At 45.6% G+C, this 27,523-nt stretch overlaps 1 protein-coding gene across 9 annotated transcripts in view; it reads right to left on the bottom strand.

The window, feature by feature from the left end:
• arap3 (ArfGAP with RhoGAP domain, ankyrin repeat and PH domain 3) overlaps positions 1 to 27,523 on the bottom strand; it is a 613,394-nt gene that overhangs the window by 6,556 nt on the left and 579,315 nt on the right. For all 9 annotated transcript variants that reach the window (XM_068044105.1, XM_068044114.1, XM_068044106.1 and 6 more), the window contains 2 exons: positions 15,918 to 15,981; positions 12,673 to 12,810 (listed from right to left, as the gene is read on the bottom strand). In XM_068044105.1, coding sequence (XP_067900206.1) covers positions 12,673 to 12,810; positions 15,918 to 15,981 — 202 coding nt within the window. The remainder of the gene's footprint in view (positions 1 to 12,672; positions 12,811 to 15,917; positions 15,982 to 27,523) is intronic.

The raw sequence follows: 27,523 nt of genomic DNA, 5'->3' as shown, positions 1-27,523 counted from the left end.
AAGGTTGAGGAAGCAAGGATCAGACAGGGCTCTAGAGGGTTACAAGGTAGCCAGGAAGGAACTGAAGAATGGACTTAGGAGAACCAGAAGGGGACATGAAAAAGTCTTGGCGGGTAGGATTAAGGAAAATCCCAAGGCGTTCTACACTTATGTGAGGAACAAGAGGATGGCCAGAGTGAGGGTAGGGCCGATCAGGGATAGTGGAGGGAACTTGTGCCTGGAGTCGGAGGAGGTAGGGGAGGTCCTTAATGAATACTTTGCTTCAGTATTCACTAGTGAGAGGGACCTGGTCGTTTGTGAGGACAGCGTGAAACAGGCTGATATGCTCGAACAGGTTGATGTTAAGAGGGAGGATGTGCTGGAAATTTTGAAAGACATGAGGACAGATAAGTCCCCGGGGCCAGATGGGATATACCCAAGGTTATTACAGGAATCGAGGGAAGAGATTGCCGCGCCTTTGGCGATGATCTTTGCGTCCTCACTGTCCACTGGAGTAGTGCCGGATGATTGGAGGGTGGCAAATGTTATTCCCTTGTTCAAGAAATGGAATAGGGATAACCCTGGGAATTATAGACCAGTCAGTCTTACGTCAGTAGTGGGCAAATTATTGGAGAGGATTCTGAGAGACAGGATTTATGATTATTTGGCAAAGCATGGTTTGATTAGAGACAGTCAGGATGGCTTTGTGAGGGGCAGGTCATGCCTCACAAGCCTTATTGAATTCTTTGAGGATGTGACAAAACACATTGCTGAAGGAAGAGCAGTGGATGTGGTGTATATGGATTTTAGCAAGGCGTTTGATAAGGTTCCCCATGGTAGGCTCATTCAGAAAGTAAGGAGGCATGGGATACAGGGAAAGTTGGCTGTCAGGATACAGAATTGGCTGGCCCATAGAAGACAGAGGGTGGTAGTAGATGGAAAGTATTCAGCCTGGAGCTCGGTGACCAGTAGTGTTCCGCAGGGATCTGTTCTGGGACCTCTGCTCTTTGTGATTTTTATCAATGACTTGGATGAGGAAGTGGAAGGCTGGGTTAGCAAGTTTGCCGATGACACGAAGGTTGCTGGAGTTGTGGATAGTGTGGAAGGCTGTTGTAGGTTGCAACGAGACATTGACAGGATGCAGAGCTGGGCTGAGAAGTGGCAGATGGAGTTGAACCTGGAAAAGTGTGAAGTGATTCATTTTGGAAGGTCGAATTTGAATGCAGAATACAGGCTTAAAGACAGGATTCTTGGTAGTGTGGAGGAACAGAGGGATCTTGGGGTCCATGTCCAGAGATCGCTCAAAGTTGCCACCCAAGTTGATCGGGTTGTTAAGAAAGCGTATGGTGTGTTGGCTTTCATTAACAGGGGGATTGAGTTTAAGAGCCGCGAGGTTATGCTGCAGCTCTATAAAGCCCTGGTTACACCACACTTGGAATATTGTGTTCAGTTCTGGTCGCCTCATTATAGGAAGGATGTGGAAGATTTAGAGAGGGTGCAGAGGAGATTTACCAGGATGCTGCCTGGACTGGAGGGCATGTCTTACGAAGAAAGGTTGAGGGAGCTAGGGCTTTTCTCATTGGAGCGAAGAAGGATGAGAGGTGACATGATAGAGGTGTACAAGATGATGAGAGGCATAGATAGAGTGGATAGCCAGAGACTTTTTCCCAGGGTGGAAAGGGCTAACACCAGGGGGCATAATTTTAAGGTGATTGGAGGAAGGTTTCGGGGAGATGTCAGAGGTAGGTTCTTTACACAGAGAGTGGTGGGTGCATGGAATGCACTGCCAGCGGTGGTAGTAGAAGCAGATACATTAGGGACATTTAAGCGACTCTTGGATAGGTACATGGATGATAGTAGTATGAAGGGTATGTAGGTAGTTTGATCCGAGAATAGGTTAAAGGTTCGGCACAACATTGTGGGCCGAAGGGCCTGTACTGTGCTGTACTGTTCTATGTTCTATATTTCTGACTGTAAGGGACCTACATTTGTCTTCACCAATCTTTTTATCTTCACATACCTATAGATACTTTTACAGTCAGTTTTTATGTTCCCCGCAAGCTTGCTCTCGTACTCTATTTTCCCCTTCTTAATCAATCCCTTGGTCCTCCTTTGCTGAATTCTAAACTACTCCCAATCCTCAGGTCTGTTGTTTTTCCTGGCAAATTTATATACCTCTTTTATATGTAACCCCACTATTTAAAAAAGGAGGGAGAGAGAAAACAGGGAACCACAGAATTGTTAGTCTGACATGCTAGAATCTAAAATAATGGATGTGATAACGGGACACTTAGAAAATAATGGTAGAATTAGGCAGAGTCAAATATGGAATTATGAAAGGGAAATCATGTTTAACAAACCTGTTGGAGTTTTTTGAGGATGTAACTAGTAGAATAGATCAGGGGGAACTAACTGGTGGATGTGGTATATTTAGATTTTCATAAAGCATTTGAAAAGGTCCAACACTAGTGGTTGGTGAACAAAATTAGAGCACATGGGATTGGGGGGAATACACTGGCATGGATTGAGAACTGGTTAATGGACAGATAGCAGAGAGTAGGAATAAATGGAAAAAGAGAATATGAATGCAAGCAAGCTAGAAACACAAAGGCGGACTGTAAAAGCTTTATTAGGTATGTGAAAAGGAAAAGGTTAGCAGGGAAAAATGTTGGTCCATTATAGGCGGAGACAGGAGCTTTTGTGGTGGAGAATAGGTCATTCTCAGAATGCAGGCTGTACTAGTGGGTACCGCAAGGATCAGTGCTTCGGCCACAGCTGTTCACAATCTATATCAATGATTTGGATGTGGGGACCAAATGGAATATTTCCAAATTTGCTGATGACACAAAACTAAGTGGGAATGTAAGTTGTGAGGAGGAGGCAAGGAGGCTTCAAGGGGATTTGGACAGGCTAAATGAATGGGCAAGAACATTGAAACTTACAAAATTCTTGCAGGCCGTGACAGGATAAATGTGGATAGGATGTTTTCTCTGACTCTGGTGAGTCTAGAACCAGGGGACACAGTCTCTGAATAAGGGATAGGCCATTTAAGACTGAGAGGAGGAGGAATTTCTTTACTAAGGGGGTGGTGTTGTGGAAGATCAGTCATTGAGCACGTTCAAGACAGAAATTGATAGGAACATAGGAATATAGGTAGAGGAGTAGACCATTCAGCCCATCGAGCCTGCTCTGCCATTCAATATGATCACGGTTGATCATCAATTTCAATGCCTTTTTCCCACACTATCCCCATGTCCCTTTATGTCATTGGTATTTAGAAATCCATCAATTTCTGCTTTAAACATATTCAATGACTGAGCTTCCACAGCCCTCTGGCCATCCCACCATCCTAGGAACAAGTCTGGTGAACCTTCATTGCTTTCCCTCTTTGGCAATAATATCCTTCTTAAGGTAAGGGGACCAAAACGGCACGCAGTACTCCATGTGCAGTCTAACCAAGGTTCTATACAATTGAAGCAAGACTTCACTATTCCTGTACTCAAATCCTCTTGCGATAAAGGTTGACATACCATTATACTTCCTAATTGCTTGCTGCACCTGCATGCTAGCTTTCAGTGACTTATTGTTGAGGACACCCAGATCCCTTTGTACATCTACACTTTCTAATCTCTTACCATTTAAGAAATACTCTGCGCATCTGTTCCTCTTACCAAAGTGGATAACCTCACATTTTTACACATTATATTCCATCTGTCATGTTCTTACCCACTCACAAAGTCTGTCCAAATCCCCTTGAAGCTGTGTTGTATCTTCCTCACAACACACATTCCCAGCTAGTTTTGTGCTATCCATAAACTTGGAAATATTACATTTGGACCCCACATCCAAATCATTGATATATATTGTAAACAGCTGGGGCCCAAGCACTGATCCCTGTGGTACCCCACTAGTCACAGCCTGCCAACGCGAGAATGACCTGTTCATTCCTACTCTCCTACATCCTAATCCATGCCAGGATAGATTCCTGGATACTAATGACATCAAGGGATATGGGGATGGTGGGGAAAAATGGCATAGAGGTAGATGATCAGCCATGATCTGTTTGAATGGCGGAGCAGGCTTGATGGGGCAAATGACCTATTCCTGCTTGTATTTCCTATGTTCCTATGTTCCTGTCATGAAAACATGCTATGCTGAATGATGATTTTTAATTCATTGTTTGGAAATCTAAATTAAACTTTTAAAAAGAAAGCTGCAAACCTAAATTCAGCTTTTAAGAAGAAAGCAGCTAAGATAGCTACCGCAATTTGCATTGAAATACCTTACGTTCCAAGGTATTGAGTTGGAGACACAGGTCTGAATAGCTCTCATCCAGAACAATGGCTTGAGCAGTTGAATGAGCTACCTGGTATTGCTTTCATTAACAAGACATTCAAAGCCATCTTGGAACATTAACACTAGTGAGACAAACCTCAAGGGATAAACATTGAAACAATAAGAGGTGAGAGATTGGAATTCTTAGACTGCGATCTCATTAAAGTGCAAAAGAGATAATCAAGTGACAGTCTCCCCATGTGTGTGAAAACTTGGACTTTCTTTTGCACACATCAGATAAACATCTGAGCTAACCAGTGCAGGACCCCAGAGGGGCTCTCTCTCTCTCTCTCCAGGTAACACGGTCACTTTTGAACTCTGCCTGTGGGCTGTAAAACATCTAAGTCTATCATTGCTGCAGACAGAGTATCTGGGGATCTGTCATGAAGAAAACCCTGAACCAGATGGCCACTTCTACCAGCCAGGAACTTCAGGACCACAAATTCAGCTAGAAGACAATTGAATTACCAGACTCCACAGACTGTATACTATTTTATTTGTTCTGGACTCTAATCCAACCAATCTATCCTTCTTCAGTCTGTAAACTATTTGTGTGTGTGTGATTCTCATGTGTGTGTGTGTGTGTGTGTGTGTGTGTGTGTGTGTGTGTGTGTGTGTGTGTGTGTGAAAGTTGATTTTAAGTACAATAAACTAACCTCTTCCTTGTTTAAACTCAAGAAAACTTGTCTGATTGGTTCTTTTATGATCTTAGCATCTAAAAGGGTTAAACACTCACTGAATTGGTAAGCATATCTACTGTTTCAAAGAACTAAACCCTGTTGCGGTCAAACAGGGAGAAGGACAAGAGGGGCCTTTTGACCCCTCCTCACCAGATCATAACAGTTCCTATGGCTCATTTTCAGCTTGGCAGGCTGTGACTTGTGGGGTACCGTAAGGAGCAGTGCTTGGGCCGCAGCTATTCACAATCTATATCAATGATTTGGATGTGGGGATTAAATGTAATATTTCCAAGTTTGCAGATGACACAAAACTAGGTGGAAGTGTGAATTGTGAGGAGGATGCAAATACGCTTTAAGGAGCAAAAATTTGGCAGATGGAATACAATTTGGAGAAAAGCGAGGTTATCCACTTTGGTAGGAAAAACAGAAATATACAGTATTTCTTAAATGGTGAGAGGCTGGGAAGTGTTGAACTTCAAAGAGACTTCGGTGTCCTTGTTCATGAGTCACAGAAAGCTAACATGCAGGAAAAGCAGGAAATTAAGAAGATGAATAGTATGTTGGCCTTATTTACAAGAGGATTTGAGTATAGGAGTAAAGATGTCTTACTGCAATTATATAGAGCCTTGATGAGCCTGCACCTGGAGTATTGTGTGCAGTTTTGGTCTCCTTACCTAAGGAAAAGATATACATGCCATGCAGGGAGTGTAACGAAGGTTCACCAAGCCAATTCCTGGGATAGCGGGATTGTCCTATGAGGAAAGATGAAATAGACTGGGCCTTTATTCTCTGGAGTTTAGAAGAATAGGAGGTGATCTCATTCAAACATACAAAATTCTTACAGGGCTTGACAGGGTAGATGCAAGAAACATAGAAAAACAGGACCAGAAGTAGGCCATTCGCCCCTTCCAGCCTGCTCCGCCATTCAACACAATCATGGCTGATAATCCAAACTCAGTAACCTCTTCCTGCTTTCTCCTTGTATCCCTTGATCCCATTAGCCCTAAGAACTATATCTAACTCTTTCTTGAATATATTTAATAATTTGGCCTCAACTGCTTTCTGTGGTGGAGAATTCCACAGGTTCACCACTTCCTGGGTGAAGAAATCCCTCCTCATCTCAGTCTTAAATGGCTTATCCCTTATCCTTAGACTGTGACCCCAGGTCCTGGAATCCCCCACCATTGGGAACATCCTTCCTGCATCTAGAAGTCATAGAGTCATACAGCACTGAAACAGGCCCTTCGGTCCACCGAGTCTGTGCTGACCAACAACCACTCATTTATACTAATCCTCCATTCATCCCATATCCCTACCATTCTCCTACCACCTACCTAAACTAGGGGCAATTTACAATGGCCAATTTACTTGACAACCTGCAAGTCTTTGGCTGTGGGAGGAAACGGGAGCACCTGGCAGAACCCATACGGTCACAGGGAGAACTTGCTAACTCCGCACAGGCAGTACCCAGAACCAAACCCAGGTCGCTGGAGCTGTGAGGCTGCGGTGCTAACCACTGTGCCACTGTGCCGCCCTGTCTAGTCTGTCCAGTCCTGTTCAAATTTTGTAGGTTTCTATGAGATCCCCTCTCATTCTTCTAAACTCTCGTGAATACAAGCCCAATCAACCCAATCTCTCTTCATACGTCAGTCCTGCCATCCCAGGAATCAGTCTGGTGAACCTTCGCTGCACTCCCTCTATAGCAAGAACATCCTTCCTCAGATAAGGAGACCAAAACTGCACACAATACTCCAGATGTGGTCTCACCAAGGCCTTGTATAATTGCAGCAAGGTATCCTTGCTTCTGTACTCGAATCCTCTTGCTATGAAGGCCAAGATACCATTTGCCCTCTTAACTGCCTGCTGCACCTGCATGCTTACTTTCAGCGACTGGTACACAAGGACACCCAGGTCTCACTGCACCTTCCCATTTCCCAGTCTATCGCTGTCCAGATAATAATCTGTCTTTCTGTTTTTGCCACCAAGGGTGGAGGATGTTTCCCTTGGCTGGGGAGTCCAGAACCACAGAACACAGTCTCAGAATAAGGGGCAGGCCACTTAGGATGGAGATGAGAGGAATTTCTTCACTCAGAGAGTGGTGAATCTTTGGAATTCTCTGCTCCAGAGAGCTGTCAAGGCTCAGTCATTGAGTATATTCAAGACTGAGATCGATAGATTTCTATATATTAAAAACATCAAGGGATACGGGGACAGTGCAGGAAAATGGTGTTGAAGTAGAAGATCAGCCATGATCTCATTGAATGGCGGAGCAGGCTCGAGGGGCTGAATTACCTTGTGCTAGGAAAACCCAGGCCATACGGTAATTACAGCAGAGAAGGAGGCCATTTGGCCCATCATGTCCGTGCCTACTCTCTGCAGAGCAATCTAGTCAGTTCCATTTGTCTGCTCGATTCCTGTAGCCCTTCAAGTTTATTTTCCTTCTGTGCCCATCCAATTTCCTTTTGAAATCATTTATCATTTCCATTACCACCAGCCTTGTAGGCAGTGAGTCCAGGTCATTACCACTCACTGCGTAAAAAAGTTTTTCCTCACATCCCCCCTGTATCTTTTGCTCAAACCTTAAATCTGTGTCTCCTGGTCCTTGTACCTTTGGCTAATGAGAACAGCTTTTCTTTGTCGACCTTATCTAAACCTGTGACAATCTTGTACTCCTCGAACAGATCGCCCCTCCATCTCCTTGCTCCAAGGAGAACAACCCCAAATGGAACATTTTTCTATGTCCTGTCATTCAATCTGGTGACTTGCCTGTAAGTAGGCAAAGCTCACCCATCTGAGGCTCATCAAATGAAGTGAAGGGCAGCATAGTTAATGTCAGTAATGAAGTATCCTTTGTGTAGATCTACTAACACCATTATAATTCAATAAACATGGATTAAAGATGCATTGGGCTTTGAATCTATCTTAGACAGGTGAGCAACACTGGCAGTATCACATCAATAGCCTGCTTTACATGCTGTACATTCTGTTTTTAATTGAGTTCAATATAAAAGAAAATGCTGGCAAAGTGTGAAACAGGCTGATGTGCTGATTGTCCATTTGCACTAGCATCTAGGATGAATTTGTTCCCCAATGGATTTAAAACTTGAGTGAAAGAAGGTTGGAATATAGAAAAAAAACTGACAACTGCTCTTCGATTGTTCAAAGAACAAAGAGAACAAAGAACAAAGAAAATTACAGCACAGGAACAGGCCCTTCGGCCCTCCAAGCCTGCGCCGATCCAGATCCTCTATCTAAACATGTCGCCTATTTTCTCAGGGTCTGTATCTCTTTTCTTCCTGCCAATTCATGTATCTGTCTAGATACATCTTAAAAGACACTATCGTGCCCGCATCTACCACCTCCGCTGGCAACGCGTTCCAGGCACCCACCACCCTCTGCGTAAAGAACTTTCCACGCATATCCCCCCTAAACTTTTCCTCTTTCACTTTGAACTCGTGTCCTCTCGTAATTGAATCCCCTACTCTGGGAAAAAGCCTCTTGCTATCCACCCTGTCTATACCTCTCATGATTTTGTACACCTCAATCAGGTCCCCCCTCAACCTCCGTCTTTCTAATGAAAATAATCCTAATCTACTCAACCTCTCTTCATAGCTAGCGCCCTCCATACCAGGCAACATCCTGGTGAACCTGCTCTGCACCCTCTCCAAAGCATCCACATCCTTTTGGTAATGTGGCGACCAGAACTGCACGCAGTATTCCAAATGTGGCCGAACCAAAGTCCTATACAACTGTAACATGACCTGCCAACTCTTGTACTCAATACCCCGTCCGATGAAGGAAAGCATGCCGTATGCCTTCTTGACCACTCTATTTACCTGCGTTGCCACCTTCAGGGAACAGTGGACCTGAACACCCAAATCTCTCTGGACATCAATTTTCCCCAGGACTTTTCCATTTACTGTATAGTTCACTCTTGAATTGGATCTTCCAAAATGCATCACCTCGCATTTGCCCTGATTGAACTCCATCTGCCATTTCTCTGCCCAACTCTCCAATCTATCTATATTCTGCTGTATTCTCTGACAGTCCCCTTCACTATCTGCTACTCCACCAATCTTAGTGTCGTCTGCAAACTTGCTAATCAGTCCACCTATACTTTCTTCCAAATCATTAATGTTTATCACAAACAACAGTGGTCCCAGCACGGATCCCTGTGGAACACCACTGGTCACACGTCTCCATTTTGAGAAACTCCCTTCTACTGCTACTCTCTGTCTCCTGTTGCCCAGCCAGTTCTTTATCCATCTAGCTAGTACACCTTGGACCCCATGCGCCTTCACTTTCTCCATCAGCCTGCCATGGGGAACGTTATCAAACGCCTTACTGAAGTCCATGTATATGACATCGACAGCCCTTCCCTCATCAATCAACTTTGTCACTTCCTCAAAGAATTCTATTAAGTTGGTAAGACATGACCTTCCCTGCACAAAACCATGTTGCCTATCACTGATAAGCCCATTTTCTTCCAAATGGGAATAGATCCTATCCCTCAGTATCTTCTCCAGCAGCTTCCCTACCACTGACGTAAGGCTCACCGGTCTATAATTACCTGGATTATCCCTGCTACCCTTCTTAAACAAGGGGACAACATTAGCAATTCTCCAGTCCTCCGGGACCTCACCCGTGTTTAAGGATGCTGCAAAGATATCTGTTAAGGCCCCAGCTATTTCCTCTCTCGCTTCCCTCAGTAACCTGGGATAGATCCCATCCGGACCTGGGGACTTGTCCACCTTAATGCCCTTTAGAATACCCAACGCTCCCTCCCTCCTTATGCCGACTTGACCTAGAGTAATCAAACATATGTTCCTAACCTCAACATCCTTCCTGTCCCTCTCCTCGGTGAATATCGATGCAAAGTACTCATTTAGAATCTCACCCATTTTCTCTGACTCCAAGCATAACATTCCTCCTTTGTCCTTTAGTGGGCCAATCCTTTCTCTAGTTACCCTCTTTCTCCTGATATATGAATAAAAGGCTTTGGAATTTTCTTTAACCCTGTTTGCTAAAGATATTTCATGACCCCTTTTAGCCCTCTTAATTCCTCGTTTCAGATTGGTCCTACATTCCTGATATTCTTTCAAAGCTTCGTCTTTCATCAGCCGCCTAGACCTTATGTATGCTTCCTTTTTCCTCTTAGCTAGTCTCACAATTTCACCTGCCATCCATGGTTCCCTAATCTTGCCATTTCTATCCCTCATTTTCACAGGAACATGTCTCTCCTGCACGCTAATCAACCTCTCTTTAAAAGCCTCCCACATATCACATGTGGATTTACCTTCAAACAGCTGCTCCCAATCTACATTCCCCAGCTCCTGCCGAATTTTGGTATAGTTGGCCTTCCCCCAATTTAGCACTCTTCCTTTAGGACCACTCTTGTCTTTGTCCATGAGCATTTTAAAGCTTACGGAATTGTGATCACTATTCCCAAAGTAGTCCCCTACTGAAACTTCAAACACCTGGCCGGGCTCATTCCCCAACACCAGGTCCAGTATGGCCCCTTCCCGAGTTGGACTATTTACATACTGCTCTAGAAAACCCTCCTGGATGCTCCTTACAAATTCTGCTCCATCTAGACCTCTAACACTAAGTGAATCCCAGTCAATGTTGGGAAAATTAAAATCTCCTATCACCACCACCCTGTTGCTCCTACATCTTTCCATAATCTGTTTACATATTTGTACCTCTATCTCACGCTCGCTGTTGGGAGGCCTGTAGTACAGCCCCAACATTGTTTCCGCACCCTTCCTATTTCTGAGTTCTGCCCATATTGCCTCACTGCTCGAGTCCTCCATAGTGCCCTCCTTCAGCACAGCTGTGATATCCTCTTTGACCAGTAATGCAACTCCTCCACCCCTTTTACCTCCCTCTCTATCCCGCCTGAAGCATCGATATCCTGGGATATTTAGTTGCCAATCATGCCTTTCCCTCAACCAAGTCTCACTAATAGCAATAACATCATACTCCCAGGTACTAATCCAAGCCCTAAGTTCATCTGCCTTACCTACTACACTTCTTGCATTAAAACAAATGCACCTCAGACCACCACTCCCTTTACATTCATGATCTGCTCCCTGCCTACTCTTCCCCTTAGTCACACTGACTTCATTATCTAGTTCCTTACAGGCTTTTGTTACTACCTCCTTACTGTCAACTGACCTCCTCAATTGGTTCCCATCCCCCTGCCACATTAGTTTAAACCCTCCCCAACAGCGTTAGCAAAAGCACCCCCAAGGACATTGGTTCCAGTCCAGCCCAGGTGTAGACCGTCCAATTTGTAATAGTCCCACCTCCCCCAGAACCGATCCCAATGTCCGAAAAATCTGAACCCCTCCTTCCTGCACCATCTCTCAAGCCACGCATTCATCCTGACTATTCTTTCATTTTTACTCTGACTATCACGTGGCACTGGTAGCAATCCTGAGATTACTACCTCTGAGGTCCTACTTTTTAACTTGGCTCCTAACTCGCTAAACTCTGCTTGTAGGACCTCATCCCGTTTTTTACCTATATCATTGGTGCCTATGTGCACAACGACAACTGGCTGTTCACCCTCCCCCTTCAGAATGTTCTGCAGCCGATCTGAGACATCCCTGACCCGTGCACCTGGGAGGCAACATACCATTCGGGAGTCTCGTTTTCGACCACAGAACCGCCTATCTACTCCCCTTACAATCGAATCCCCTACGACTATAGCCCTTCCACTCTTTTTCCCGCCCTTCTGAACAGCAGAGCCAGCCACGGTGCCATGAACCTGGCTACTGCTGCCTTCCCCTGGTGAGCCATCTCCCTCAACAGTATCCAAAACGGTATACTTGTTTTGGAGGGAGATGACCGCAGGGGACTCCTGCGCTGCCTTCCTGCTCTTTCTCTGCCTTTTTGTCACCCATTCCCTTTCTCCCTCAGCAATCCTAATCTGCGGTGTGACCAATTCACTAAACGTGCTATCCACGACCTCCTCAGCATCGCGCATGCTCCAAAGTGAGTCCATCCGCAGCTCGAGAGCCGTCATGCGGTCCAACAAGAGCTGCAGCTGGACACACTTCCTGCACGTGAAGGAGTCAGGGACATCAGCCATGTCCCTGAGCTCCCACATTGAGCAAGAGTAGCATGACACGGGTCTGAGATCTCCTGCCATTTTTAATCTTAAGCTTAACTTAGTTAAATGAAAAAGGAACGAAAAGTTTTTACCAATCACGATAAAACCAGAGAAATAGAAAAAGCCTTACCTTATATACACCCCACCGAGTCCTTTTTTTTGGTTCGAGGAGGAGGGCGGGTGGGAGACACTACAAGTGTGGAGTCTCGGGTTCAGAAACCGCCCAGATATATAGTGTTTTACTTACCCAGCAGCCCCCTGGCCTCCGCCGAAAACAAAAGGAAATTAAGTTTCCTTTCAAACTGACCTTCCCAGCTGGTCACTCGCTTGCACTCTCTGCTCCCGAAAAAGCTGCTGCAAGTGCCCCTAACACACAGTGGTGGCAAAACCAACGTACATCTGGTATATTCAGTAAAATCGGTGGGTTAGAAATCTGCTGCATTTCCTTTGGTGATGCAGTCAGCTGCAGAAGGTGCATGGGTCATAAGCCGACTGTAGCAGTCCAGTGCTTGAACAACATAAAAGCATCTGAAAGGTGCCACAGTAAAAATTGTGTTTTACCAGTGTTTGATTTGCTGATAACATGACGGAATTGCTCTCGTCCCCATGGATTGGAATGAGTGGCATGGTTCCAAATTTCTGCTTGGATACATCCGATGACGAATGGCGTCTTAGAATCGTAGGTCGGAGGTCATCGTGCTGATAGGAAGGTAAGATAACCCTACATTACACCAGTGACTACACTCCAAAAGAACTTTATTGGCTGTAAAACACTTTGAGGCATCCTGAAATCATGGAAGTCACTATATAAATGCAAATCATTTCCATTCCTTTAACCATTCTGAAACTGAACTTTGAGTCCATTTTTTAGAACAATATTACACATTTCACAAAAATAATGCACTGGGCTCTTTTTTTAACTTGTTCCTGGGATGTGAGCATCACTGGCCAGGCCAGCATTTATTGCCCAGTCCTAATTGCCCTTGAGAAGGTGGCGGTGAGCTCCCTTCTTCAACTGCTGCAGCCCTTGGGGTATAGGTACACCCACAGTGCTGTAAGGGAGTTCCAGGATTTTGATCCTGCATCAGTGAAGGATTGGTAATATAGTTCCAAGTCAAGATTGTTATAAGAGTGCTTCTTTTTTTTTGTAAAATGTATTTTAAGAACCTATAGTTGAATTAGGGACATTGATTTATCAGGAATCTTGAAGAGATGTTGAACTTTGTTTTTTTTAAAGTCACCAGAGGTTCCGAGATTTGGTTTGTAAACAAGTTTTACTGGAAGGTACCTGTCTGTGGATATGCACAGATCAGGAGGCTTGACTTCTGAACTGTTTTCAGTTTCATGTTGAACTGTTACAAAAGACTGTTGTTTTTGCCTGCCAAAGAAGACCCAGCTCTCTCTCTCTCTTGAAAAGAAATCCTGTATACAGTGTGTCACTTTCCTATTTCCAACCATATTTGAAGAAACCCTGTGTATCAAATGTGTGGGAAGTGAAATCCTTATTGCTGCATTTCTGCTGTGAGACTTATCTGTAGCTGGATATCTTGGTCCTGTCACCGAGCGGCGGTGGGGGGGCCTCGCCGCCGCTGGCAATATTGGGCCAGACCTTCCCGGCATTGAGGCCTGTGGCAGGCCTCTGTGGAGGCATTTTCTGTTCAGCCTCCCGCCCCCCAACCCCTCCACGACCCCCAACATCGGCTGTAAGATCCAGCCTAGTGTGTCAGTCTCCTCTTTCCTCCTGCATTTGCTGCATTTGAAGAAACCATGCATATCAAATGTGTGGGAACTGAAACCCCTGTTGTCGCATTTCAGCTGTAAGATCTGCCTGAAGCCTCTGTAGCTGCATTTCTGGGAAAGCCTACCCAAACTGATCTTCAACATCACCTGGAAAGAACTATTCCAGGAAGATCCCAGTGACAGCCATCTGTACACATTTGGGAAGACCAACTAAAACAAAAAACATATTTCCGTATCTTCTCTTTCTTCAAGAATTAGCAAGTATTTAACCCAAGTGTTTTTTTGTCTTTGCTTTTGTAATAGAGCTCTAAAATGCAAATCCCTTTATTTTTCTGGTTAACTGGTATATGTGTGTGTGAGTGTGAGGGGCTAAGGTGTAAAGGGAACTTTAATATTTCAATTGGTGTGTTTATGCTTTGCTTCATTACTGGTTAAGACTTGTTTAAGAAGAAACTGATAATTTTGTTGCTTATTAAAGAAACCTGATTGGTGCGTTTTATTCTGGGAAAATAGAGTATATGATTGACTGTATCGGTAAGGGGGAAAATGTAAATATATGTTGTGACCTGTTGAGAAGTGGAACTAGAATAAACAGTGCACTCCTCCTGCCTTGGTCATAACACTTGTCATGAACTTAACCCTATTAATCTTCTGAGAAAACTTTTAAACAAGAATGCTCTGATCCCCAAATTTTACCAAACAGCAGAATATTCATCGATCTACACGGTCCTAGTTCTAACAGCACAGGAACTATCATATTCTGTGGATTACCCAATCCTATTGGTCTGCACCTATCCTTATAAACTCCAACCCAACCCAGTTGGCTACTCAGTTCCTTTTTGAAGGAACTGGTTATCTCACCTTCATTTGTTTTTTCCTGGAGTGTCCTCCTTATTCCCTATACTATATTTGTGGAAAATTTTGCTCCCATTTTGCTCCGGGTATGTTAGTTTTAAACTGTTGGCCAGGGGCTGCAAGAAGTACAGAATCTGTTACAAACTGCTGGATAGTTCATGAACTAAAAGTAACCGGGGCTCAGACACTGGCCTGTGCTGGTAAAAACCAGTTTGAACTAATTAATTTATGTGACAAGACAAGGAGAGAGATCACAGGAATAAAGCCTTATTTGGACACGGTGTGATACCGGGGTCTTTGGGCCTGGGCCAATAAGGAGAAGATACGAACGAGGTGAGCAGGCCTAAGCCAACCGGAAAGAGACAGCTCAGTTTTGAAGGGATAAGAAAGAGAATAAGTATAGAGATTCTCAGGCATAGAGCCAGTGAGAAACTCCGGAGCCCAACCATCGCGGAAGTGGAAGACCCTGCGTGAGCAAAGTGGCGACGACGTAAAAGAGAGAGAGAACGGAACGCCTGGCCAACGTCAGATCTCCCCTTTTTCGGGTATTATCCTTTGTTTTCTGTGACTAGGTCAGGGAAAGGTTAGAGGAACCTAGTGGGTGTGCTTATCGATTCTAACTAGCTTTGTTATGAACTGTATAACCCAGTTTGAGTTGCATGCTTTTGTCTAACCAAGTGTATAAGCCTTATTCTTACATTGTACAACAACATGAATAAAGTAAATTGATAGTTAAAGAAAGGACTGAGTTTCCTCCTCTTTGTACTAAGCCATTAACCATAGCCGGTGGATTAGGTGGAGGGTGGCTCTCCTGTAACCCAGATATCCCAAACACCCAGCCTGAGCATGAATTAAGAGGACTTAGTCCCATGTGAAGGCTAGGATCAATGGGTGAAGGGAATAAAGGGGCCAAGGGGCAGTTGGCTCCGCGCCACGGTTTACAAAACCCTCCCCCCACCCCGTGCTATGACCAGATGTGATAATGAACTTTCCGGCTACAGCATTTGCGCCAATAAACACTGAAATGATGGGATTACTCTTCCAATTGAACACCTATCAGGATATATAACCTCCTCTTTGAGAACATACACTAACTGGAAGGATAGCGTTTAAGACAGAATAATGCAATGATCTAATTGACCATGTAATTTATTGGCACCTTACGCTGCTACGTTAAAGGCACTATATTACTGCAAGTTGCTGTTAATTACCTGAGCCTGAAGGATGCTGGCTGTCCAATCCCACATCTCCGACTGTCCTGAACAGCACAAGAACCTGCAAGAGAACAGCTACAAACCATCAAAGCCAAATAGTCAGACCGACCGACACACTATCAGGGCTGGAAATGCCACCATTTCAGATGAAACCGTTTGTTCAGGTCTGGAACCACGGCACAATATACTGCAAACATACAGTGCCTGTCGTGTCAAAATATTTCTGACCTTGATAGGTGGATTCTCAGCATTGAACATTTTGAAAACAACAGCACAGCATAGCCCAAAACTATCTGCATTAACAAGCATTAGATGTTATTGATGGTTCAGGATTTATGGCATGAACTGTGCTGCAGTGTTCATAACCTACCAACAGATGGTGATGGAGTGTTTGCAAAGCTCACAATAATTCTGCAAAGCAACAAAACGTAGATATTATAGTATCATGGAAATCTGACAACACAAGGAAATCCTTCAGGACATCATATAAGTCTTTATTCTAACTAAAAGACAGAAAGCAGAAAGTAGCACTGAACAGTTATTTATCAGACTACAGGAACATGTCAATTAAAGGCCTGCTACCTGACCCGAATCCGACAGGACCTGATGACATGTGTCGGGCCCCTCTTCTGGGTCTGGCTGTCGGGCTCGGGTCGGGCCAAGTCTGGGTCGTGCTCGGGTCGGGTCGGGTCGGGCTGGTCGCACATGGTAAGTGCTCTGCCGGTAAGTATTAAAAATAAAAACAGCTGAGCTGGGAGTCCAGGACGAAACTGAGTGTGCGCAGTGAGCGAGTAACATCACTATGACATCATCACTCTTCCGCTGCAGCTTCGTGGAGCTTCCCAGTCGGAAGGTAAGTAAAGGGATGGTTGGGTCAGGCTCAGGTCAGGTCAGGCTCGGGGCGAAATTGGAAGGACTCGGGTCAGGTCGGGCTCGGGCCCACTGTGGTTCGGTCAGGTTTGGGTTGGGCTTTATTTCCTGACCTAAGCAGGCCTTTAATGTCAATGGTGTTTTTGATATATGTTAATGACCTGGACTTGGGTACAGGGGTGATAACTTAAAAGTTTGTAGATGACAGAAAGATTGGAAATGTAGTATAAAGATTGAGGAGCTTAATATCATACTTCAGACTAACATTGAGGGTGCAGAGGAGATGTACCAGAATGATATCAGTGATGAGGGACATTAGTTATGTGGAGAAACTCGAGAAACTGGGGTTGTTCTCCTTACAGCAGAGAGGTTCATGTAGACTCTTTGTAGAGCAATCCAGTCAGTACCATTCTCCTGCTCGATCCCCATAGACCTGCAAGTTCATTTCTCTCAAGTTCCCATCCAATTTCCTTTGGAAATCATTTATTGTCTCTGCATCCACCACCCTTGTGGGCAGCAGGTTCCAGGTCATTACTGCTCGTTGTGGAAAAAATCTTTACCTCACATCCCCCCGCACCAGCACCACCCCCTCCCCCCCGCCGCACCACCGCCCCCTTCCCCCCCCACCACCACCCCCTCCCCCCCCCGCACCACCGCCCCCTCCCCCACCCGCACCACCCCCCTCCCCCACCGTACCACCGCCCCCCCTCCCCCCCCGCACCACCGCCCCCTCTCCCACCCGCACCACCCCCCTCCCCCACCGTACCACCACCCCCCTCCCCCACCCACCACCGCCCCCCTCCCCCCCCCAACCGCTGCCCCGCATCACTTGCCCAAAACCTTCAATCTGTGTCCCCTAGTCCTTGTACCACTAGCTAATGGCAACAGCTTTTCTTCATCTTAACTTATCTAAACCTGTCATAATCTTGTACACCTCAATCAAATCTCCCCTCAATCTCCCTTGCTCCAAGGAGAACAACCCGAGTTTCTCCGACCTAACCTCATAACTAAAATCCATCATTCCTGGAACCATTCTGGTAAATCTTCTCTGCACCCTCTCAAGGACCCTCACATCCTTCCTAAGGTGTGGTGACCAGAAGTGGACACAATACTCTAGTTGTGGCCTAAACAGAGCTTTATAAAGGTTCGGCATAATTTCCCTGCTTTTGCACTCAATACCTCTATTTGTGAAGCCCAAGATCCCATATGCTTTGCTAACTGTAGTATAAGGATGTAAAGGGTTAATGCTAAATACAGTGAGAGCAACTCCTACCGCTGTAAGAGTGATGATGTAACAGTCACATGAGGTGAGGCTGCAGAGAAGAGAGAGCAGCACGAAGGATGCTAGCTTAGGAGGCTTGATGAGAGTGTATATAGTACTGTGTAAATAATAGAATTCTTAGTTGACCTTACCTTGAGTTTGAGACTTTCTCCAGCATGTCTCAGCTACGTTACTAAATACACTAACAACACACAATATGGTGGCACTGGTTAAAACGACAAGGAAAATTTGAAGGTCTCCTTGTAAAGTAGTGCCAGGAGAACAGCAGATCTAGTCAAGCGACTGCAACAAACTCAAGTGCTGCTCTGTAGTCACAGACAACATGGACAGTTGGTGAAACAGCCCTGCAGCCTTTCCGACTGCACCACAGAAGCGTGAGGGTCTGCAATGGGACATCAAGGTCTAGCGATTGAATCTGAGTTTCAGCACTGGGCGATGGTCCAGGCTCGGATTAGAGATTTTGAAAGGGGCTACTAATGATTAACGCCGCACTGGGTCAAAAACACAGGCAGAGAAGTCGATCTCAGATGAAAAGGCAACTTGAGAGTACTGTGGAGTCGGCAGCAATTGCTCAGCCAGACCGCGGGGAGAAAGCGTGGGAAAGTTCTGAAAGCATGGAAAATCCCCAGAAAGACTGCAAGCACCTCCATTCAAGCCTGAAAGATTCAGAAACTAAGGGGAAAACCCCAGAAAGCATTGAAAAAAACAAAGAAAGCAATATGGATGTGAAATTCAGAATGCCTGAAAGTTTCCACAATCAAGGCGGACCCAATCAGGTAGAAAATTGGTCATTGTGGAGGAAACGATTCCTATGATTTTGGATTGCTTCCCAACTCCATACCAAATCAGAATTTCAACAAGTGAATATTCTTTTATATTCAACAGAAGTGATTGTGGATGATGTGGGAGTGCGGCAGGGGAACACCGAAGTTAATGATAAATTTGAAGAGGTACTTCAAGCTTTTGATAAATATTTCAATTTTTGCAGCAATAAGATCCTTGAAAGAACATTTAACAAGCGGGCATATATAGGCGAATCCATAGACTCGCATATAACAAAGAACAAAGAACAAAGAAAGTTACAGCACAGGAACAGGCCCTTCGGCCCTCCAAGCCTGCGCCGATCCAGATCCTCTATCTAAACATGACGCCTATTTTCTAAGGGTCTGTATCTCTTTACTTCCTGCCCATTCATGTATCTGTCTAGATACATCTTAAAAGACGCTATCGTGCCCGCGTCTACCACCTCCGCTGGCAACGCGTTCCAGGCACCCACCACCCTCTGCGTAAAGAACTTTCCACGCATATCCACCCTAAACTTTTCCTCTTTCACTTTGAACTCGTGACCCCTAGTAATTGAATCCCCCACTCTGGGAAAAAGCTTCTTGCTATCCAAACTGTCAATACCTCTCATGATTTTGTACACCTCAATCAGGTCCCCCCTCAACCTCCGTCTTTCTAATGAAAATAATCCTAATCTACTCAACCTCTCTTCATAGCTAGCGCCCTCCATACCAGGCAACATCCTGGTGAACCTCCTCTGCACCCTCTCCAAAGCATCCACATCCTTTTGGTAATGTGGCGACCAGAACTGCACGCAGTATTCCAAATGTGGCCGAACCAAAGTCCTATACAACTGTAACATGACCTGCCAACTCTTGTACTCAATACCCCGTCCGATGAAGGAAAGCATGCCGTATGCCTTCTTGACCACTCTATTGACCTGCGTTGCCACCTTCAGGGAACAATGGACCTGAACACCCAAATCTCTCTGGACATCAATTTTCCCCAGGACTTTTCCATTTACTGTATAGTTCACTCTTGAATTGGATCTTCCAAAATGCATCACCTCGCAGTTGCCCTGATTGAACTCCATCTGCCATTTCTCTGCCCAACTCTCCAATCTATCTATATTCTGCTGTATTCTCTGACAGTCCCCTTCACTATCTGCCACTCCACCAATCTTAGTGTCGTCTGCAAACTTGCTAATCAGACCACCTATACTTTCCTCCAAATCATTTATGTATATCACAAACAACAGTGGTCCCAGCACGGATCCCTGTGGAACACCACTGGTCACACGTCTCCATTTTGAGAAACTCCCTTCTACTGCTACTCTCTGTCTCCTGTTGCCCAGCCAGTTCTTTATCCATCTAGCTAGTACACCTTGGACCCCATGCGCCTTCACTTTCTCCATCAGCTTGCCATGGGGAACCTTATCAAACGCCTTACTGAAGTCCATGTATATGACATCTACAGCCCTTCTCTCATCAATCAATTTTGTCACTTCCTCAAAGAATTCTATTAAGTTGGTAAGACATGACCTTCCCTGCACAAAACCATGTTGCCTATCACTGATAAGCCCATTTTCTTCCAAATGGGAATAGATCCTATCCCTCAGTAACTTCTCCAGCAGCTTCCCTGCTACTGACGTCAGGCTCACCGGTCTATAATTACCTGGATTATCCCTGCTACCCTTCTTAAACAAGGGGACAACATTAGCAATTCACCAGTCCTCCGGGACCTCACCCGTGTTTAAGGATGCTGCAAAGATATCTGTTAAGGCCCCAGCTATTTCCTCTCTCGCTTCCCTCAGTAACCTGGGATAGATCCCATCCGGACCTGGGGACTTGTCCACCTTAATGCCTTTTAGAATACCCAACACTTCCTCCCTCCTTATGCCGACTTGACCTAGAGTAATCAAACATCTGTTCCTAACCTCAACTTCCTTCATGTCCCTCTCCTCGGTGAATACCGATGCAAAATACTCGTTTAGAATCTCACCCATTTTCTCTGACTCCACGCATAACTTTCCTCCTTTGTCCTTTAGTGGGCCAATCCTTTCTCTAGTTACCCTCTTGCTCCTTATATATGAATAAAAGGCTTTGGGATTTTCCTTAACCCTGTTTGCTAAAGATATTTCATGACCCCTTTTAGCCCTCTTAATTCCTCGTTTCAGATTGGTCCTACATTCCCGATATTCTTTCAAAGCTTCGTCTTTCTTCAGCAACCTAGACCTTATGTATGCTTCCTTTTTCCTCTTAGCTAGTCTCACAATTTCACCTGTCATCCATGGTTCCCTAATCTTGCCATTTCTATCCCTCATTTTCACAGGAACATGTCTCTCCTGCACGCTAATCAACCTCTCTTTAAAAGCCTCCCACATATCACATGTGGATTTACCTTCAAACAGCTGCTCCCAATCTACATTCCCCAGCTCCTGCCGAATTTTGGTATAGTTGGCCTCCCCCAATTTAGCACTCTTCCTTTAGGACCACTCTCGACTTTGTCCATGAGTATTTTAAAGCTTACGGAATTGTGATCACTATTCCCAAAGTAGTCCCCTACTGAAACTTCAACCACCTGGCCGGGCTCATTCCCCAACACCAGGTCCAGTATGGCCCCTTCCCGAGTTGGACTATTTACATACTGCTCTCGAAAACCCTCCTGGATGCTCCTGACAAATTCTGCTCCATCTGGACCTCTAACACTAAGTGAATCCCAGTCAATGTTGGGAAAATTAAAATCTCCTATCACCACCACCCTGTTGCTCCTACATCTTTCCATCATCTGTTAACATATTTGTACCTCTATCTCACGCTCGCTGTTGGGAGGCCCCAACATTGTTACCGCACCCTTCCTATTTCTGACTTCTGCCCATATTGCCTCACTGCTTGAGTCCTCCATAGTGCCCTCCTTCAGCACAGCTGTGATATCCTCTTTGACCAGTAATGCAACTCCTCCACCCCTTTTACCTCCCTCTCTATCCCGCCTGAAGCATCGATATCCTGGGATATTTAGTTGCCAATCGTGCCCTTCCCTCAACCAAGTCTCAGTAATAACAATAACATCATACTCCCAGGTACTAATCCAAGCCCTAAGTTCATCTGCCTTACCTACTACACTTCTTGCATTAAAACAAATGCACCTCAGACCACCACTCCCTTTGCGTTCATCATCTGCTCCCTGCCTACTCTTCCCCTTAGTCACGCTGACTTCATTATCTAGTTCCTTACAGGCTTTTGTTACTACCTCCTTACTGTCAACTGACCTCCTCATTTGGTTCCCATCCCCCTGCTACATTAGTTTAAACCCTCCCCAACAGCGTTAGCAAAAGCACTCCCAAGGACATTGGTTCCAGTCCGGCCCAGGTGTAGACCGTCCAATTTGTAATAGTCCCACCTCCCCCAGAACCGGTCCCAATGTCCCAAAAATCTGAACCCCTCCTTCCTGCACCATCTCTCAAGCCACGCATTCATCCTGACTATTCTTTCATTTTTACTCTGACTATCACGTGGCACTGGTAGCAATCCTGAGATTACTACCTCTGAGGTCCTACTTTTTAATTTGGCTCCTAGCTCCCTAAATTCTGCTTGTAGGACCTCATCCCATTTTTTACCTATATCATTGGTGCCTATGTGCACAATGACAACTGGCTGTTCACCCTCCCCCTTCAGAATGTTCTGCAGCCGATCTGAGACGTCCCTGACCCGTGCACCTGGGAGGCAACATACCATTCGGGAGTCTCGTTTTCGAACACAGAACCGGCTATCTACTCCCCTTACAATCGAATCCCCGATGACTATAGCCCTTCCACTCTTTTTCCCGCCCTTCTGAACAGCAGAGCCAGCCACAGTGCCATGAACCTGGCTACTGCTGCCTTCCACTGGTGAGCCATCTCCCTCAACAGTATCCAAAATGGTATACTTGTTTTGGAGGGAGATGACCGCAGGGGACTCCTGCGCTGCCTTCCTGCTCTTTCTCTGCCTTTTGGTCACCCATTCCCTTTCTCCCTCAGCAATCCTAATCTGCGATGTGACCAATTCGCTAAACGTGCTATCCACGACCACCTCAGCATCGCGGATGCTCCAAAGTGAGTCCATCCGCAGCTCCAGAGCCGTCATGCGGTCTAACAAGAGCTGCAGCTGGACACACTTCCTGCACGTGAAGGAGTCAGGGACATCAGCCATGTCCCTGAGCTCCCACATTGAGCAAGAGGAGCATGACATGGGTCTGAGATCTCCTGCCATTTTTAATCTTAAGCTTAACTTAGTTAAATGAGAAAGGAATGAAAAGTTTTTACCAATCACACGATAAAAAAAAGAGAAATAGAAAAAGCCTTACCTTATCTACACACCACCGAGTCCTTTTTTTTTGGTTAGAGGAGGAGGGCGGGTGGGAGACACTACCCGTGTCGTGTCTCGGGTTCTGAAATGGGCCAAATATATAGGGTTTTACTTACCCAGCAGCCCCCTGGTCTCCACCGAAAACAAAAGGAAATTAAGTTTACTTTGAAACTGACCTTCCCAGCTGATCACTCGCTCGCACTCTCTGCTCCCGAATAAGCTGCTGCAATGAAATATAATTGATCTGTACAGATTGTCAGAGCGATGTGAATTTGGCTAATTAAAGGCAGAACTAATCAGGGACCAATTAATTGTTGGTATTGCTGATGGATCCTTGTCAGATCTTTGGCAGACAAAACAGGACCTGACACTTGAAAAGGCCACTCAGATTGTAAGACAGGCTGACGTTCACAACAAAATAGGGCAATTGTGCGGGCTGAAGACAAGCTGTGGATAAGAAGAAGTCCAATGGCTGTACGATTGTGAAGTCAAAGCCAGAGAAGCAATTTGTGGAAAAGAAGACACACAGAGGTGAGAAGGTGAATGACACCGGGAAACCACGCCAATGCTGTGGAGCAAGGAAGACCCACAGACGGAAGCAGTGTCCAGCAAGTAAAGCTGAATGTTACAATTGTAAAAAGACTGGACATTATGGGAAAATGTGTCAGAGTAAAATTCTTTGCTCAGGAGCGCAAAGCAGAAGATATTCATCCGGATCATTCGGGAGGCGGAGGGGATTATTGAGAGGAGTTATCGGGAGGCAGTCACACCTCAGATAAAAGAAGAAGGTAGATGGGTTACCGTCAGGGGAAGGAGAGGGAACCAGCAGGCAGTGCAGGGATCCCCTGTGGCCGTTTCCCTCAACAACAGGTATACCGTTTTGGATCATGTTGGGGGAGACGACTTACCAGGGGTAGGCAATGGGATACAGGTCTATGGCGCAGAGTCTGTCCCTGTTGCTCAGAAGGGAAGGGGTAAGAGGAGCAGAGCATTAGTCATTGGGGACTCCATAGTTAGGGGAACAGATAGGAGGTTTTGTGGGAACGAGGGAGACTCACGGTTGGTGTGTTGCCTCCCAGGTGCCAGGGTACGTGATGTCTCGGATCGTGTTTTTGGGATCCTCAAGGGAGAGGGGGAGCAGCCCCAAGTCGTGGTACACATAGGCACCAACGACATAGGTAGGAAGACAGATGGGGATTTAAGGCAGAAATTCAGGGAGCTAGGGTGGAAGCTTAGAGCGAGAACAAACAGAGTTCTTATCTCTGGGTTGTTGCCTGTGCCACGTGCTAGCGAAGCGAGGAATAGGGAGAGAGAGGAGTTGAACACGTGGCTGCAGGGATGGTGTAGGAGGGAGGGTTTTGGTTTCCTGGATAATTGGGGCTCTTTCTGGGGTAGGTGGGACCTCTACAAACAGGATGGTCTTCACCTGAACCAGAGGGGTACCAATATCCTGGGGGGGAGATTTGCTAGTGCTCTTCGGGGGGGTTTAAACTAATTCAGGAGGGGGATGGGAACCTAAATTGTAGTTCCAGTGTGCAGGATGTTGAGAGTAGTGAGGTCAGGGATAAGGTTATAAGGACACAAGAGGGCACTGGCAAGCAAAAGCTTGGTTTAAAATGTGTCTACTTCAACGCCAGGAACATCCGGAATAAGGTGGGTGAGCTTGCAGCATGGGTTGGTACCTGGGATCTCGATGTTGTGGCCATTTCAGAGACATGGGTAGAGCAGGGACAGGAATGGATGTTGCGGGTTCCGGGATTTAGATGTTTCACTAAGAACAGAGAAGATGGTAAAAGAGGGGGGGGTGTGGCATTGTTAATCAAGGAAAGTATTACAGCGGCAGAAAGGACGTTTGAGGATTCGTCTACTGAGGTAGTCTGGGCCGAGGTTAGAAACAGGAGAGGAGAGGTCACCCTGTTGGGAGTTTTCTATAGACCTCCAAATAGTTCCAGAGATGTAGAGGAAAGGATAGCAAAGATGATTCTGGACAGGAGCGAGAGTAACAGGGTAGTGGTTATGGGGGACTTTAACTTTCCAAGTATTGACTGGAAATACTATAGTTCGAGTACTTTAGATGGGTCTGTTTTTGTCCAGTGTGTGCAGGAGGGTTTTCTGACACAGTATGTAGACAGGCCAACCAGGGACGATGCCACATTTGATTTGGTACTGGGTAATGAACCCGGCCAGGTGTTAGATTTAGAAGTTGGTGAGCACTTTGGTGATAGTGATCACAATTCGGTTAGGTTTACCTTAGCGATGGGCAGGGACAGGCATATACAGCAGGGCAAGAATTATAGCTGGGGGAAAGGAAATTATGATGCGATTAGGCAAGATTTAGGATGCGTAGGATGGGGAAGGAAACTGCAGGGGATGGGCACAATCGAAATGTGGAGCTTATTCAAGGAGCAGCTACTGCGTGTCCTTGATAAGTATGTACCTGTCAGGCAGGGAGGAAGTTGTCGAGCGAGGGAGCCGTGGTTTACTAAAGAAGTTGAAGAGCTTGTCAAGAGGAAGAAGAAGGCTTATGTTAGGATGAGACGTGAAGGCTCAATTCGGGCACTTGAGAGTTACAAGCTAGCCAGGAAGGATCTAAAGGGAGAGATAAGAAGAGCAAGGAGAGGACACGAGAAGTCATTGGCGGATAGGATCAAAGAAAACCCTAAGGCTTTCTGTAGGTATATCAGGAATAAAAGCATGACTAGGGATCGGTTAGGGCCAATCAAGGATAGTAGTGGGAAGTTGTGTGTGGAATCGGAGGAGATAGGGGAAGTGTTAAATGAATATTTTTCGTCAGTATTTACAGTAGAGAAAGAAAATGTTGTCGAGGAGAATACTGAGATACAGACTACTAGGCTAGATGGGATTGAGGTTCACAAGGAGGAGGTGTTAGCAATTTTGGAAAGTGTGAAAATAGATAAGTCCCCTGGGCCAGATGGGATTTATCCTAGGATTCTCTGGGAAGCCAGGGAAGAGATTGCAGAGCCTTTGTCCTTGATTTGTATGTCGTCATTGTCGACAGGAATAGTGCCGGAAGACTGGAGGATAGCAAATGTTGTCCCCTTGTTCAAGAAGGGGAGTAGAGACAGCTCTGGTAATTATAGACCTGTGAGCCTTACTTCGGTTGTGGGTAAAATGTTGGAAAAGGTTATAAGAGATAGGATTTATAATCATCTTGAAAAGAATAAGTTCATTAGAGATAGTCAGCACGGTTTTGTGAAGGGTAGGTCGTGCCTCACAAACCTTATTGAGTTTTTTGACAAGGTGACCAAACAGGTGGATGAGGGTAAAGCCGTGGATGTGGTCTATATGGATTTCAGTAAGGCGTTTGATAAGGTTCCTCACGGTAGGCTATTGCAGAAAATACGGAAGTATGGGGTTGAAGGTGAATTAGTGCTTTGGATCAGAAATTGGCTAGCTGAAAGAAGACAGAGGGTGGTGGTTGATGGTAAATGTTCATCCTGGAGTATAGTTTCTAGTGGTGTACCGCAAGGATCTGTTTTGGGGCCACTGCTGTTTGTCATTTTTATAAATGACCTGGATGAGGGTGTAGAAGGGTAGGTTAGTAAATTTGCGGATGACACGAAGGTCGGTGGAGTTGTGGATAGTGCCGAAGGATGTTGTAGGTTACAGAGGGACATAGATAGGCTGCAGAGCTGGGCTGAGAGATGGCAAATGGAGTTTAATGCGGAAAAGTGTGAGGTGATTCACTTCGGAAGGAGTAACAGGAATGCAGAGTACTGGGCTAATGGGAAGATTCTTGGTAGTGTATATGAGCAGAGAGATATTGGTGTCCAGGTACATAAATCCCTGAAAGTTGCCACCCAGGTTAATAGAGCTGTTAAGAAGGCATATGGTGTGTTAGCTTTTATTAGTAGGGGGATCGAGTTTAGGAGCCACGAGGTCATGCTGCAGCTGTACAGAACTCTGGTGCGGCCGCACCTGGAGTATTGCGTGCAGTTCTGGTCACCGCATTATAGGAAGGATGTGGAAGCTTTGGAAAAGGTGCAGAGGAGATTTACTAGGATGTTGCTTGGTATGGAGGGAAGGTCTTACGAGGAAAGGCTGAGGGACTTGAGGTTGTTTTCGTTAGAGAGAAGGAGGAGAAGAGGGGACTTAATAGAGACATATAAGATAATCAGAGGGTTAGATAGGGTGGATAGTGAGAGCCTTTTTCCTCGGATGGTTTTGGCAAACACGAGGGGACATAGCTTTAAGTTGAGGGGTGATAGATATAGGACAGATGTCAGAGGTAGTTTCTTTACACAGAGAGTAGTAGGGGCGTGGAACGCCCTGCCTGCAACAGTAGTAGACTCGCCAACTTTAAG

Source organism: Heterodontus francisci, chromosome 12, assembly GCF_036365525.1.
Source record: "Heterodontus francisci isolate sHetFra1 chromosome 12, sHetFra1.hap1, whole genome shotgun sequence".
NCBI lineage: Eukaryota > Metazoa > Chordata > Chondrichthyes > Heterodontiformes > Heterodontidae > Heterodontus > Heterodontus francisci.
This window is presented reverse-complemented; position numbering and strand designations above follow the sequence as displayed.